This window comes from Pinus tabuliformis, chromosome 1_1, assembly GCF_031772625.1.
Source record: "Pinus tabuliformis cultivar Carrire ecotype Pingquan chromosome 1_1, CPIR1, whole genome shotgun sequence".
NCBI classification, from domain to species: domain Eukaryota; kingdom Viridiplantae; phylum Streptophyta; class Pinopsida; order Pinales; family Pinaceae; genus Pinus; species Pinus tabuliformis.
The window spans coordinates 488,547,286-488,563,996 of record NC_142297.1 but is presented as its reverse complement, the minus strand read 5'-3'; the positions used below and the strand labels follow the sequence as shown (position 1 = coordinate 488,563,996).

Genomic DNA, 16,711 nt, shown 5'->3' with positions numbered 1-16,711 from the left:
GAGTCTGCCACCACCTCTGACCTATCTATCCATTCCTCCAAAAACATAAGCCATAAGTCCTGAAATGACTTAATGGATTTGATAGGAAAACTTTCAATCCATTGTTTACATTTCCCTTGAAGTGAATCATAGAATAACATAATGCAAACATCCTCATGTTTAACTCTAAGAAGCTGTGAAAATTCACAAAAATCTGATATATTCTTCAAAGTTAAACTCAAATCTTCTCCGTTGAATTTTGGACCATTCCTTAGAAAATATGCATCATTGGGAAAATGATTTGGGAAACCATGAATTCCTGAAAAATCTGTTGGGTCCCTATAATACTAGTGATTACCCCATTACTATTGTAGTTATACCCCTTATTTATATTGATGTACCCATGTAGTGCCCATATTGTTACTATTGTGCCACATAGAAGCCCACTATTGTTATTGTTGTGCCCTACAATATTATTGTTATGTAGGCTTTGATTGTATTGGGACCACTTAGACTCCTATATATAGAAAGGAGGTATTTTCATTTGTATCATCCAAGAATTGTTCATTTATGTAATGTAAAGGAGGTTGCCCCCTCGAAGAGGCTGAATTCTAAGGTTGATCTATCTTTTCTTGAGCTGGTTTCATAACATTTGGTATCAGAGCTTTGGATTCTAGGGTTTCGCTGCTCCAAACAGGTCATCGTGGCATTTTCGCTATAACTTTTTTTCTGTGACGTTTCAGAAGTCGCAAAAAAAACCCATTTGAGAATAATTGGCGCTGAACCTTGGGTCCGAATTTCAGATATTTTCTCGCGATATTTTCGGAGATATGATCTGAGGAAGTTGGTCTTTTTGCAGACTCCTGAATTACATTCAAAACAGATGACTTGGGGAAAATCGTCATAACTCTCTCTCTGAGGATCGGATTGAAATTTCGTAAAAAGGTACAGAAAGAGGATGGACTTTAGTTTCTTGTGCGTGTGTTTCATATTCAAAGGTTGAAACAGTGACTCGTGGCACGTCGTACAAGTTCGCTCTACTGAACCAGTCTAAAAGAAAGTAACTGTGGGAGATTTCACATAACTCTTCCTTGGAGAATCCAATTTGGCTCAGACTTGTGGCATTGGAAAGAGGACGCAGAAGGCTACTACAGGTAGCAATTTCAGAATTGGATGATCCGAAATTACAGAGATACATCAGATTCAATATCAGGCTTCTATAAAGTGAAAAAAGGTGTGTAGTTTTTTTTTAATTTTTGTGTAAGCTTGGTTTAACGGAATTCAAAGGGCATAGTAAAACTTTATTATCGGTAACTGATGCCCTGAGGAAAGAAAATGCAAACACCTAGTAAGGAACCTGAAAGCTCTAGCATGACTCATGAAGAAGAGGAAGAAATGCTACATGATATATCAAAATTACAAGAACAAGTGCAACAAATGTCACGCTCACAAAAGCTAACAGAAGCTAAGATAAGTGGCGTGGAATCTAAGGTAAATGGCGTAGAATCTAAGATAAAGGGAATGGAAGCTAAGATGGATGGCATGGAAGCTAAGATTGATGCTAAATTTGATGGCATGGATGATAAGATGGATGAATTGAAGAAGTTGCTACAAGAAAGGGTCACTAATGGTGAAAAGGTAGTAAAGGAAACTCATGATGAGAACAAAAGAAATGTTAATCATGATACCATAGATGCTAATGTTGGATCGAAGACTCATCATGTTCCAAAAATCGATATGAGGAAGTTTGATGGCAAGGATCCCGCCACATGGATATTACAGATGGAGCAATTCTTCGATCTCAATAATGTGCAAAACACACAAAAGGTACGTATGGCAACTTTATATTTGGAACCAAATCAGTTTGTATGGTATCAATGGCTTTGTTCTCGTAAACAATTTATCACTTGGGCAATTTTTACGGAAGAATTGATAGCACATTATGAGGATACAAAAAGCAACACTTTTTTTAGCCAATTGATAATCTCAAACAAAAGGGTTCAATAATGGAGCACATTGAGGAGTTCCAAAAATTGAACATAAGGATAAAAGATATTCCAGAGGAGCATAGGATTGATGTGTTCATAGGGTCTTTAAAGGATAATATCCAACATGATGTGCGCCTTTGGGAACCTGATTCATTAGAGAAGGCATTCAGGTTAGCAAGAAAAATGGAAAGCAAAATTATGGCAACTAGGAAGCATACCATTCACAACTATAAAGATGGAAGTGTTGTTGCCCATAGTCTTCCACAACCTACAAGGTTGACACCACAACAATTGGAAGAAAAAAGAGCAAAAGGGCTTTGTTACAATTGTGATAGCAAATACACAAAAGGTCATAAGTGTGCTGAGAAGAAATTATTCTACATAGATTGTGAAGAGGAAGAAGAAAAGGAGCAAGAAAGGTCAAAAGAAGAGGATATATTCCAGGAACAAAGCCTAGATGAAGAACAAATAAATCCAACCATATCTTGTAATGCATTGGCGGGAATTACCACTCCTCAAACCATCAAGATAGAAGGACAAATCAAGAAGAAAAAGGTAATAGTGTTGATTGATTCAGGAAGCACCCACAATTTTATTCATTGTAGGGTAGCAAAAGAATTGAATTGCTTCCTATATCCAGCACCAGAGTGTCAAGTGATGATTGCAAATGGAGGAACAATAAATTGCTCTGGAAAGTGCCATAATATCAAGCTATCCATGGGAGAATATGTATTGACTAGCCCAATGCTTTCCATTCCAATGGGAGGTGCTGATGTTGTACTAGGAGTCCAATGGCTACAATCCTTGGGTACAATAGCTTTTAATTTTCAAGAACTTTTCATGAAATTTTCTGTGGAAGGAAAGGAAGTTGAATTAAGGGGTATTGCAGGGAAACCAGGAAAGATAATCAGCTCTAATGGTATGACAAAGCTTCTAAAAAAGGAGCAAAGGGGTGTAATTGCACAATTATGTTCGCTAGATGTTTCCACATTAGAATCATCTATTTCTCCAGATCTCCAAAAAGTCCTGGACAATCATTCCAAGGTATTTGAGACTCCCAAAGGTCTCCCACCTATGCGTGATCATGATCATGCTATTCATCTGATTCCAGGAAGTGTTCCTCCAAACATCAGGCCGTACAGATATCCCTATGTCCAAAAAAGTGAAATTGAACGTATGGTTGCAGAAATGCTAGAGGCTGGTATAATTCAACCGAGTCAAAGTTCTTTCTCTGCTCCAGTAGTATTGGTGCACAAGAAGGATGGATCATGGCGCATGTGTCCGGATTATAGGGAGCTCAACAAGCTCACTATTAAAGATAAGTTCCCCATTCCTGTCATTGATGAATTACTGGATGAATTGCATGGATCAATTTACTTCACCAAGTTGGATCTTCGTTCAGGATATCATCAAATCAGAATGAAGATTGAAGACATTCCGAAAACGGCATTTAGAACTCATGAGGGTCATTATGAATTTTTGGTCATGCCTTTTGGCCTTACCAATGCACCTTCAACATTTCAAGGTTTGATGAATTCAATTTTCAAACCATTCCTTAGAAAATTTGTGTTAGTATTTTTTGATGATATACTTATCTACAGCAAGTCTTGGAAGGATCATGTTGAACATGTTGACAGGGTGCTACAACTATTGGAGGAGAAACAATTATATGCAAAAAGATCCAAATGTTTCTTTGGAGTCCAGGAGGTGGAATATTTGGGTCATATTGTATCTCATGAAGGAGTTAAGGTAGACCCTAGCAAAATTAAAGCCATTAAGGAATGGAAAATCCCCACATCCATAAAGCATTGCGAGGATTTCTTGGGTTGACAGGGTATTATCGCAAGTTTGTTAAGAATTATGGGAGAATAGCAGCACCTCTAACAACATTATTGAAGAAAGATGCATTTTCATGGACTCCGGAAGCAACAAAGGCCTTTGAACATCTTAAAGAGGCAATGTGCCAAGCACCGGTCTTAGCTACACCGGACTTCACAAAAACCTTTATTGTGGAATGTGATGCTTCAGGAAATGGAATTGGTGCTGTTCTAATGCAAGATGAAAGACCCATTGCTTTTGAAAGTCGTCCAATCAAGGGAAAGTTTTTAAGCAAAGCTATTTATGAGAAGGAAATGTTGGCAATACTCCATGCACTTAAGAAATGGCGACCCTACCTAATGGGAAGACACTTCAAGGTAAAAACGGATCATGATAGCCTTAAATACTTTTTAGAACAAAGATTATCCTCTGAAGAGCAACAAAAGTGGGTCACAAAGATGTTGGGTTATGACTTTGAAATCATCTACAAAAAAGGGAAGCAAAATGTGGTGGCAGATGCACTCTCAAGAAAGGATGAGGATGTGGAAGCATTGTTGTGCGCCATTTCTATTATCCAACCAGATTGGATAAATGAAGCAAGGGAGGAATGGAAGAATGACGAAGAAGTGTGGGCACTTATTCGAAAGCTACAACAAGATTCCAGTACGTCTGATACATTTAGCTGGAAAAATGATTCGTTATGGTACAAAGATCGCTTATACCTCTGTAAGAATTCCCAGCTAAAACAAAAGATTCTTATGGAATTGCACACTTCTCCCTTAGGAGGGCACTCAGGATTTTTAAAAACTTACCACAGGGTTAAGAAGGAATTTTTTTGGGATGGCCTTAAATCAGATATTCAAAAGTTTGTGGCAGAATGTTTGGTTTGCCAGCAAAATAAAGTTGAAACAATTAAGACACCGGGTCTATTACAACCTTTATCCATTCCAAGCCAACGTTGGGAGGAGGTTTCAATGGATTTTATCACAGGTTTACCCAAGTCTGAGGGAAAGAGTGTCATCATGGTGGTAGTTGACAGACTTACCAAGTATGCACACTTTTGTGCATTATCACATCCATTTAAAGCCAGTACAGTTTCTACTGCATTTATGGAAACAATTCAAAAGCTACATGGAAACCCAAAGATTATTGTAAGTGACAGAGATCCCATTTTCACTGGAAATTTTTGGACAGAATTATTTTCTTGTCTTGGTACTCAGTTAGCTCATAGCTCATCTTATCATCCTCAATCTGATGGGCAAACTGAGATAGTAAACAAATGTTTGGAAGGATATCTTCGTTGCTTTGTATCTGATAAACAGACACAATGGGTCAAATGGTTGCCTCTGGCTGAATGGTGGTATAACACTTCCTTTCATACAGCAACAAAAATGACCCCATTTATGGCACTTTATGGGTATCAACCACCATCCATCACATCATATTTAAGAGAAAATTCTAAGGTTCAGGCAGTGGAACATCACATCGAACATCAACAACAAGTCCTCCAACTCTTAAAGGATAACCTTGTGTTGGCACAGAATAGAATGAAACAACAGGCAGATCAACATCGCAGTGAAAGAAGTTTTGATGTAGGTGATTGGGTATTCCTACGGCTACAACCATATAAGCAAATGTCCCTCAAGCAAGCTAAGAAGGATAATAAATTATCACCAAAGTATTATGGTCCGTACAAGGTGTTGCAAAAGATTGGTACTATGGCATACAAATTGGAGCTTCCTGCAGCTTCTCGATTGCACCCAGTTTTCCATGTTTCATGCTTAAAGAAGGTTATAGGTGACAAGCTCCCAGTTCAAACAATATTGCCAGAACTTGACGAAGAAGGAAAAATTATATTGGAACCGGAAGCAGTTATAGAAACAAGAACTCGACAGCTACGAAATCGATCAATTTCAGAGTACCTTATCAAGTGGAAGAACTTATCCGCTGAAGATTCCACATGGGAGGATGAGAATTTTATGCAGAAGTATCCTGAACTACTCAAGCGTTGAGGACAACACTTTTTTGAAGGAGAGGGGCATGTTGGGTCCCTATAATACTAGTGATTACCCCATTACTATTGTAGTTATACCCCTTATTTATATTGATGTGCCCATGTAGTGCCCATATTGTTACTATTGTGCCACATAGAATCCCACTATTGTTATTGTTGTGCCCTACAATATTATTGTTAGGTAGGCTTTGATTGTATTGGGACCACTTAGACTCCTATATATAGAAAGGAGGTATTTTCATTTGTATCATCCAAGAATTGTTCATTTATGTAATGTAAAGGAGGTTGCCCCCTCGAAGAGGCTGAATTCTAAGGCGTTGATCTATCTTTTCTTGAGCTGGTTTCATAACAAAATCTATGCATGCATACCTTGAACTAAGAATGGTAGCTTCTGGGTCCTTCATAATTCCAGTGGAATCACCATGAATCTATGACTTTCGAATTCTTCAATAATGGAGTCGCCAAGGTAGATTTGCAGCCTCAAAAACCTTCTGAGCTCCTGCTACCTTCAGAAGTTCAGCTTCATGATTTCGGGAATGAATAATCTTCAGGCTCCCGGCAGACGCACCAAAATGTTATCACAAAATCACACACTGAAGGCTGCCAATCAGCAAGATTATGTGTAACTATTTCAAACCAAGCTTTGGACTAAGGCTTAGCCTCCTTAGTCTAAGAGGGCTCTCTCACAGATTATGAATATTGATTAATGACAAGGAAAGATGGCTAACTCTTATAAGACACATGAAGAAAATATGCTGGCTGGACAAATATCAAATTAGTTCCCATTGGGCTTATGGAGTCACTAAAATCTCAGTAAACAATGGCACTATCATTTCATAGAAATCAGGGCACTTTACATCTAATGTTCAAACATAACCTATATGAAACACAGTTTGCCAAGCATACAGGAAGTCAGAGCATGAAACATGAGTTCTGAGTGATTATGCAATAACAAGACTGTAAAAGAACACTAAAGAGAATAACCATCACACATTTGAACAATAAGATCTATTGTGAATCCTGAGAAGAAATAACAGTTATTTGTATTACTGAGCTCTGCTATACATAAACCAAAATAGTCTTCTTCTTTATCAAAACATCCAACCCCAATTACATCCAAGTCTGATCTATATATAGGAATACATTCCTAACCATCTTGAGCCTCCTCCTCCAGCGTGAGGGGAGCTCGAAGACTGCTATTAACTACTCCTATCTACTGTTTAACTAATTCATTAAATACATAAGTGCTGAACTGTAATTACATAGAGTCCTAATTAAACTAAAACTCTAATACTATCCTCCTCGTAGCATGATTCTTTCTTGATCTTGAACACCTGTCTCTTTTCTGTTTGGCTGAGATAACTGAGAAGCGGATGCAATGAACAAGGTTAGCATTGGATACTGAATGCACTGATGATTCATTAACCATAAGGATAAACCCCTGTTTTACTGGTCCTTGTCTCCCACCATCCTTCGAAAGTTAAGCAACATGTTCCCAGCTCTTTAATACCCCAAAATTTGATGAGCCTTACCATATCTCAGATGTGTTGGAGGCTTTGCTGATGGCCATGTGTATAAACCAAAACAATACTCCTCGTATGCCATTTCTGCCAAACCCTAACTGGTCATAAAGTACCTTTTTAAAAGTTTTAACTTGAGACAAAATATTTCACCTTTACAAAAAGGCACACTTGTCATTCTCTGAATGGCTAGGATAGCCTCATATGGTCTCCCTTATGTTCCTTAGGCGTTTCCTTCATAGATTTGCTGATCTCACCATTAAACTGATTGTTTTCATCACAAAACAGCACCTACAGCAGTTTCGTAGCGCGCTACGAAACTGCTGTTTTTTGCTAAAACAGAGTATATTTGCATTAAGGCATTCTTTGCTTGAACCTATGACTCTTTAAACTTCCTCTACAGGTGTCAGAGATTTATATGTCTTCAAAAAAAAAATGAAATTAAACAAAAATGACCAAAACGAAGAACAACACCTTTCTTCCTTCTTTTCTGAGATTCTTGGCAGAGCAGATTCCCAATCAGAAGGTTCCTTTTTCCCAAGGAATATATGATCATCAACAGAACCATGTTCAGCGTCATCAAGGGTATCTTCAACAACAGCTTTAGTAGCATTATCATTTGAGAAAACTTCCTTCACTTCAGCTTCATATTTAACCCATAAATCTGCAATCGAACCAACTACTCCCCTATGTTCTGGCTGAAAAATATATCTTGGGACAGAGCTCGTAATTTCTCACAGAAGACGTATTTGGAAAAACTGAAGGAGGTTTTTGTGAAACAATCCGTACTTAACAAAAACCTCTTTTGGTTTTTTAAAACACTACTCCAGCTGCCCAGAATCTGTCTTTGAAGAAGATGTGTAAAACAGGAAATTAAAAACTGCACCTACAGCAGTTTCGTAGCGCAACTTTAGTCACTCGTTTCTCCCAGCTCATAATAAATTTGAAGAAACCGAAAGAGGTTTTTCTAGTTCAGTATGTTAGGAATAAAAACCTCTTTCAATTTTCGAAAATATTCTTTCAGCTGCTCTAAATACCTCTTGGAAGTTGACAACTTAAAACAGAGAAATATGCCTTATTTGCCTTGTTTCAATATCATGATGACAGGTATTGCATGTGGTTACAAATGCAGGTGTTGTAGGATTATGTAAGTGATAAAGAACCATCATGGAAGAATGCTTGGCACGTGGCAAGGTATCATATTGGTAGTGATTTCCTTGACAAAAGCTAAGAAAGGCCTGACGGGTATCAAAGAATTCACTCTCCACAATTTCATCTTTATCCTTAGTATCTGCAAGAACATCTGTGACTTCAACAGAATTAAATAAATGCTTTTTCCCTACTGTTGACAGGATGCCACTCCCTTTCATCAAGCCTTTTGTTGTGCCTCGTAACAAATATCACATAATTGTCAACTCTTACATTGGCTGCAAGCCCAGCGTTTGCCAGAAACAATGAAGTGACAACAATGAGAACATGCATATTGCAAACGAACCATAATAAAGTCTTCTTTCATTGGAGATATGGGCTCCCCAAGCTTTTGCATTAATAAAGCATCCTTTGAGGTATTGCTTGCAAGCTCAGCTTGTGATGCAGCTTCTGATGCTCTTTTGGTTGCAGCTTTCTTGGTCTTTCCTTTCGCTTGTTGAAGTTGCATTATCATATCTTTTGCAGCGCCTGGCCAATAATCACCAACAAAATATGACAGGCGAGCTGCAGTTACCTTAGCCTTGCATTCACCAGTGGACACAAAAAATTGATCATATAGATTAGTGAGTTCCATAACAATGTTCTCCTTTGTGGCATTCCGCAATATTGCAAGATACCATTCATGGAGCTTATCAGATTTCGGTGTCTTCTGTATCTCTGGATGTCAATAAAGAATATAATCCTCTCCCTTCAATGGAGGACAGGCCCACATATAACAGCTTGACAAACCTCGTTTCCTGCAGTATTTCCATCAATCCGCTTTAAATATCTGTCATTTCCCAATTTCGTAGCGCAACCAGTGCAAAATATGAATTATGCGATATGAAACTACCTAAACATCTTGCGCTGCGAAACTACAAAAAGGCTTAATGCGCATCAAACTAATGTGAGTGGTTCTGAAATTTTGGCATTGGGATTTTCAGTGATAACAGGTGTTATCATGTCTCTATATCAAACACTTGTTACAATTGCAAGTGGTTGATTTGATGCAATGGGCCATTCCTTGTCATATTTTTTGCAACATAGAGATTTTGAATTGAATTCAAACATTCAAAGTGACAAATATATGGTGGTGAAATACTTTTTGGATCTCAATATGAGAATTCGTGCAATAGCATGGTAGTAGCTCCTCTTCACTCTCACACTTTTGATGGTATCAGAGAGGTAGTAAAGAGCAAAATAAGCACTGTGTAGGATTACCATATGAAAATGGTGCTCTCCTAATTAGATCAAACCAAGAACATAGCATGGAGTTGATAGACCCATATAGGTAATTGAAACCTATCTTATGTGTTAACAAAGTTTCCATGTGTGTACATGAGACTTATTGGAAGTGCATAACATCAACTAAAAAGACTAGCCTCTACCCTATGAAGATGAATCATATTCACTTTGCCATAGGCTCATCAACATAAATTTTTGTAATTAGTAGGGTTCCTATTAATTGTGAATTGTTGATATATTTGGATGTACAATAGGATTTTCAAGATGCGATGAAGCTCCTTTTTCTGAAAAGAAAAACAATTTTGCATAGAGGTTCAATGGTGTTATAACACCTAAATATTTTATAATGGTAGAGATAGTTGAGTGTAAGAGAAATAACAAATAATGAAAAGAGTGTTTCATTTAAAGTACTATCAAGGATAAAATGACTTGCATGTTTAAAAAATGATATAAAATTAAGATTATGAATTTTGAAAAAATAATTTTCCAAAAAACACTTTGTTCTATATAGAACTAAAAAAATCCCATCATTTAGGTACTCAAAATTTGCACTGAAGATGCATTATATTTTGAATGAAAAATGACAATACCACTATTAAGAAAACTAAAAATTTACATAGTTGTAGTATTTATATGTTTTGAAAATACATAATTTTATAAAAACCAACCAATTACTGTGCTTAAAAATAATAAAAGATTGCAATATCTATATGCAAAGAAAAAACATAATTTTATTTAAAATAAACCAATAAATATTAATGATGAAACTATAACTTTTAAGTCATTATAAAACCTTATATAATATTAATAACCTATAAACATAATTAAAAGTATTAACCTATTGAATACTTGAAAAGCGCACTGAAATATTCAATGACATTTTATATATAAAAGAACTACGACATTATTACCTTTGATATTTGGCTTGCTTTAATTGGAAATTGCTTTATTTGTTTTCCAATTAAATATTTACAAACTTTATTATATACATAAATGTACTACATATAAAATCTTAGTTTTCATATTGGAAATGCTTTGTCTTAAACATTGTCAATGTAGGGTAGGAAATGCTTTAGGTTTTAAACATTGTCAATGTAGAGTAGGAAATGCTTTCTGTTTTAAACATTGTCAATCTACTATACACTTACCTAATTAAGTCGAATCAGAGCAGTTCGTAGACGTCCTTCGTACACGTACAAATCCTTCGCAGACGTCCTCCCTCGGGTAATTTTCGGCTCGTTGGCGAAGATCCTCGGCCCATCGCAGATTGTGACATCCAGAGATATCAAGCGCCCTCAACCGCAACATCGAATCTTCGATCCCTGCAAGTTCTTCCAACGCCTGGCAGTTTAACACCTTTAGCACTCGAAGTTTTGTCAGCTGCTGCAAGTCCAGTATCCCTGAGACCCCACATTTATCAAGATGCAACCTCTCCAAAGATCTCAACGTTCTAAGACATGAAAGCTCCTCTACCTTTGGACAATTGGTAATTTTCATTGTTTTAAGATTTCCAAGACCACAAAGGCCTTCAATTTTTTCCAACCGAGGACAATCCCACAAGTGTAGTTCTAAGAGTGAATTTGGCAATGTTCCAACCTCCACTAAGTCTGGAGATCTCCCGATCTGAAGACGTTGGAGGTTGGGGCAAACACCTTTCCCAAATGCTACCTCCGGTATCCCTGTTGATATCAGGAATATGTCTTGAAGGCTAACCATGCATTCAGTAGAATCTCTTTCGGTTTCTCGTTCCCCTCCAACTCTGTCGAATGGCAGTTCTCTTAACGGACGTGCCACTTTGACACGTAACTGTACTAGATTATTCAGCGCCATGATCCATAGTGGCAAGCATTCGACACTTGTCCCGTTAATATCCAACTGAATCAACTCTCTCATAGAATCGGGCAAGCATTTCAATTCTATGGGACCATCGATGTTCAATTCCTTCAAACTCCATAGGCAACCGATCCAAGCCGGCAGCGTTTTCAGCCAAGGATTCTGCAGAATTTCCAAAGCTCTTAAATTTGCAATGGCACTCGGCAATTCTGGTATATATGTACCCTCTAAAAGTAATTGTGACAAGCACTGTTGATGTGCTACTTGATGAGGCAATACTTTAATCTTAGGACACCATGTCAGATCTATAACTCAAGTGTGGTGATATTTCCAAGAGTCCCGCTGGACATTGTTAAATTTGAGCACTGAAACAAACAGAGATGTTTAAGTCGTATTAAGTTCCCGAAGGAATTTGGAAGCGTCCGCAATTCGCAGCAATTCTCCAAGTGAAGACGTTGGAGGTTCTCTAAGTTTCCAAAGGACTCCGGCAGCGTCCGCAAGTTGGAGCACTTCTCCAAGTGAAGACGTTGGAGGTTCTCTAAGTTTCCAAAGGACTCCGGCAGAGACTCCATTTCTGAAAAATAATTAAACTCCAAGTGTTGCAAGCACTTCAGATTACAAAATTCGTCGGGCAAAGTTTTCAGAGGGACTGCTTCCCTAGTACCCCTACCCTCCACGACAATCTTCTCTAGATACTTCAGCTGCCCTATCGACTTTGGAAACTCTAATAGAGGAGCCCTGATGTCCAACTGTCTCAATTGTAGAGGTGCCTGCATTGTAATTTGTAACTATGTCACGTCATGCGTCATGGGGTACGAGACAAAAAAAACTCACAATGGATTTTACATTATCAATGGCAAAAAGAAATGACAATGTACCTCAAAATTACTTTCTCCCCACAGTGTGCTCAATTTGTGTCCGGACACAATTAAAACACTTAATCTCTCCATTGGAATCCAGCGAGGCAGTGAAGCAAAGGGAAATTGATAGCAGTGGAGCAATATGAGATATTCTGGTGACTCCACCCTTGTCAGTATCTCTTCCAAACATTTACCCCAAGTGATAAGCAGCTCCAACCTGCTCATGGAACGAAATCCACCCCTACCCTCCAGTCCACGCACCTAAATTGTTCTCTTAAATGGTTAGAAACAAAATGAAATCCTCGCGTAGTCTAAGATTATTCAAAACATGACAACACGACAGTATTTTGAATGTAAAGTTTGAAATACATACAGCCGATTGGTCAGACAGATTATGAAGAAGGTCCCGAGTTGGTTGCCAAAGACGATGTCCGTCCAGAGGTTCTTTCTCTGCCAGATGTCTGCCCAGGTCTCTCAGGTGGTCGTGCATTCTTAGATACTGTCTCTTTCTGTTTGTTAACCCATCCACGACGTCCACGAGACACCTGCTCTGTAGGTTCCGAAGACCCAACCATCCTTGCAAGCCGGATCCATCCCATACCCTTATGGCGGTATCCTTGTCTCGGCTTATTCCGTCCACCCATATTACGCCGTTATTCCTGTGTCGACGTATTCGGTCAAACTGTCCAACCTCCGTTCCTCCAGTAAAGAGACATGCAATATCTAAGAATATCTTCTTTTCCTCTGCATCCAGACCATCATAGCTAAGTTGAAGTATGCTTTGTATATCTTCAGGAAGTATTTTAGAGATTTTGTGCAGTTGCTCTTTCCAATACTTCAAATAATCTTTTCCACGAAGAAGCGCGCCAATTACTTGAAGAGATAACGGCAATCCTTGACAGGCATGCAAAAATTCTTTAACCAATGGTTCAAATTGTGCAGCAGAATGAGGCTGGCCGAAGGCATGCGAGCAGAAAAGCTCTTGGGAGTGTTGTGGATTGAGCCCTTTTAGCTTGTAAATAGATGTTTCTACAATCCCAAAGCTTGTAAGAACATCCTCATTACGAGAGGTAACTAGAATCAAGCTACCAGAACTAAGGGCATCCTTCACCGGTAAAAGTAATACATCCAGCTGGTGAATATGATCCACATCATCAACAATTATGAGAGCGTGAGAGTGACATCGCGAGACACGTCTTCTCAGCTCCTCTATACCCTCAGCAGTGCTGTCGATTTGCACTGCGGATCCAGTCAATTCCTTCACAAGCGTACTCAGCAGGGCATCTAAAGATCCCCTGGCTGCTTTTTCTCTGACATCAGGTAAAAAGCAAGATCGATGGTATTTTGATCTCTCACGATTGAAGTATTCTTTTGCGAGAGTGGTTTTGCCCACACCACCAAGACCTATAATTCCCACAACCCCAGTCTCCCCACTTTGCTGGGGCATTAACACGCTTCTCTCGAAATCTCTTACTTTGTCATCCAATCCCGTGGGATATTTGGAAACACTGAGGGGTGTTTTTGGAAGTTCCTTCAACACCCGTTCCACGACCTCATCAACAAGTCGGCTATCGTCACTACTAGTAAGTAAGAAACGCCTACATATAGTTTTATAACATAAAAAGAACAGCTAGCCTGAAGAATTAGTGGTTCTTACCTGTTACAAGCCTCGGCCTCCACCACAAAACCCACTAAATCTGCAGCGTGAGAAAGAGCGCTCCTCCATTGTTGGATAGTAGTGGGGTCGTACCTTGGCTTCTGTAGACGAGACTTAGGGTGAATTGTTTTCATCCCTTCGAGAATGCTAAGATGTCGAGCATACACTCCGTTTCCACCGAGCGTCCACCGAAGTACATCAGGCTTTACGCCATAGAAGATGGGAACAATAGTTTTCCCTGACTCCAACATCAACAGAAGTTCATTTAGACACCAACTTGACTCTGCATAATTGGTGGAGAATATTGCTATATGAACGGACGCACAGAGAATGGCGGCCTTTAACTGAGAAGGTATGTGGTCTCCCACCTGCAAGGCCTCCTTGTCAAGAAAGACACGCAGTCCATGGACATTAAGGCGTTCGTAGAGATGGGTTGCTAAAGTTTTCTTAACATCCGGACCGCGGTGACTCAAGAAAACGTCGTAGTAGTTGCTGCTGGTGGTTGCAGCTGCAGCAATGGGGTTGGAAGAAGAAGCCATTAGAGACACAACTGAGATGAATGGAAAACGAAGATAAATAATCTCTTACAGTTGTTGAGGATGCAACACAGCAAAATACGTGTTTTCTGAATGAGCAATGGGTATTGGGGACTCAACACATTCCAATATTTATAATGAAATGCTACGAATTTAGTAATAAAAAGGAAAATTTTCAAGGCTTTTAGCGAAAATGCGCGGTTGGCATTTTACCCATCGTGCATGCAGGCAAGACTTTTCCACAAACTTGACACCAACCAGTCTCTCCAACTAGTCTCTCTTATTTAATTATCAATAAATACGATTCCGTCCTCCTTCCTTCTCGTTATGTGGCGTAAGCCTGTACGACTTTAGAAATATAAATCCCAGAAATATAAATCCACAATTTTCAAAATGACGTTCTGCGAAGGAGCCTCGAAGGTGTGTTTGATAATTCGCAGCGAATCAAAGGCTGAACATGCATCATACTTAATTTATTTAAAAGTTCCGTGATTTCATATTTCCTTTTATTCAGTTAAATATTATTTTCAAATGCACCCACTGTATTTTTTAATTATTTGATGACGTATAATGATAAAGGGCAGAAATCTTCCAACCTGCTCAACTTTTTCAATTATTTGATTAATAATTATATGTAGGGATCTTCGAAGCTGCTCAAATTTTTAATTATTATTTGATTAATAATTATATGGTGTAGGGATCTTCGAAGCTGCCCTATTTTTAATTATCTGATTGATTACCATAGGGTGTAGGAATTTTTGAATCTGGTTTAACATAAAATTGGATATAGTTTAAAACACCATTAATGGTGAAAAAGAAAATTAGCCGACGCTGCTGCAGAGAATTTAGATGCTTCTAGATGAGTAACAAGTATATATTATGCGATGAATATAGCTACTAGTTAATGGGTAATAAGTGTAGAGATATTTTAAAATTTGTTATTCAAAATATTATGAAAAACAATAAGTGTATTGAGAATGTAGTTGTTTCTTGATACGTAACAAGTGCAAAGTGTGTTACCAATAAAAAAAAATTAAGTAGATTTTGAGTTTTTTTTTTTTTAATGGGTCTCGTTTTGGTGGGTATTTTAATTGGTAAGCTTTGTAAAAATGAAAAGTTATGAGCAAAGAAACTTCGAATGAAGGGTTATGAGTACACTAAATTCAAATGAAGTGCATATAAGTAAAGACCTAGGGGCTATAATGGTAGGGCAACCTTATGTCATGCAAGTATGAAACCGACCTAGTTTTTTATTCCTATAGTCACAAAAAAATACCTTTGAATTCATAAATAAACTCAATTATTGAAAAAGCCTTGGGGCTCTTCGATTGTGCAAACTCCACAACTCAAACTTCTGATTCCAACAAATCTATAGACGATTTTGGATGAATTTGACTAGAAAATATACCCCTAATTGTGTAAACTTCACAACTCGAATTTGTGATTCCAACAAATCTCTACCAAATTTTGGACAAATTTGATCAAGAAATATACCCAACAAAGACCAAAACCTAGAAGAATTAAAATAAAGTACATGGACATTGAACCTTGATTCTTTTATTTACTTTCTATAATGTGCTTATGCTTATAGAGAAATTTTCTGGTTTCTTAAGAATGTCCAAGTTAAAGGTAATCTTTTTAAGCTTGTTCATTACAATGTTCATAATAAACTACATTATCTATTAAACTTGAATATAAGAAATCAACGTTTATCTACATGGTATATGTTTTTTTAGATTTTAATGTTTCTGAAGTACCTAGTTTAGGAATAAACAAAGTTACCAACTTAAGGACAAATTGACCAAGTTCTTGTTTTTTAAAGGTCACATTTAGTGTTGATTTTTATGTTCATTTTGAGAAGTGGTGATGCAACATCACTCTCTTTTCATTAGGGTTAAAATTCTAATATTTTTACCATGATAACTTAATGAAAAATTGACCAAGTTCTTTTTTTAAAGGTCACATTTAGTGTTGATTTTTATATACATTTTAAAAAGTGGTGATGCAACATCACTCTCTTTTCATTAAGGTTAAAATTCTAATATTTTTACCAAGATAACTTAATGACAAATT

General features: G+C 37.7%; 1 protein-coding gene across 1 annotated transcript; it reads right to left on the bottom strand.

Annotated features, from left to right (window-relative positions):
- Window positions 1–10,904: 10,904 nt before the first annotated feature.
- Window positions 10,905–14,641, bottom strand: LOC149213918 (disease resistance protein RPV1-like). The gene is made up of 3 exons (XM_089389212.1): window positions 14,196–14,641; window positions 12,819–14,043; window positions 10,905–11,747 (listed from the first exon to the last, which is right to left on the bottom strand). The coding sequence occupies exons 1-3, from the start codon at window positions 14,639–14,641 to the stop codon at window positions 10,905–10,907; spliced, it is 2,514 nt and encodes an 837-aa protein (XP_089245338.1).
- Between the last annotated feature and the right edge of the window lie 2,070 nt (window positions 14,642–16,711).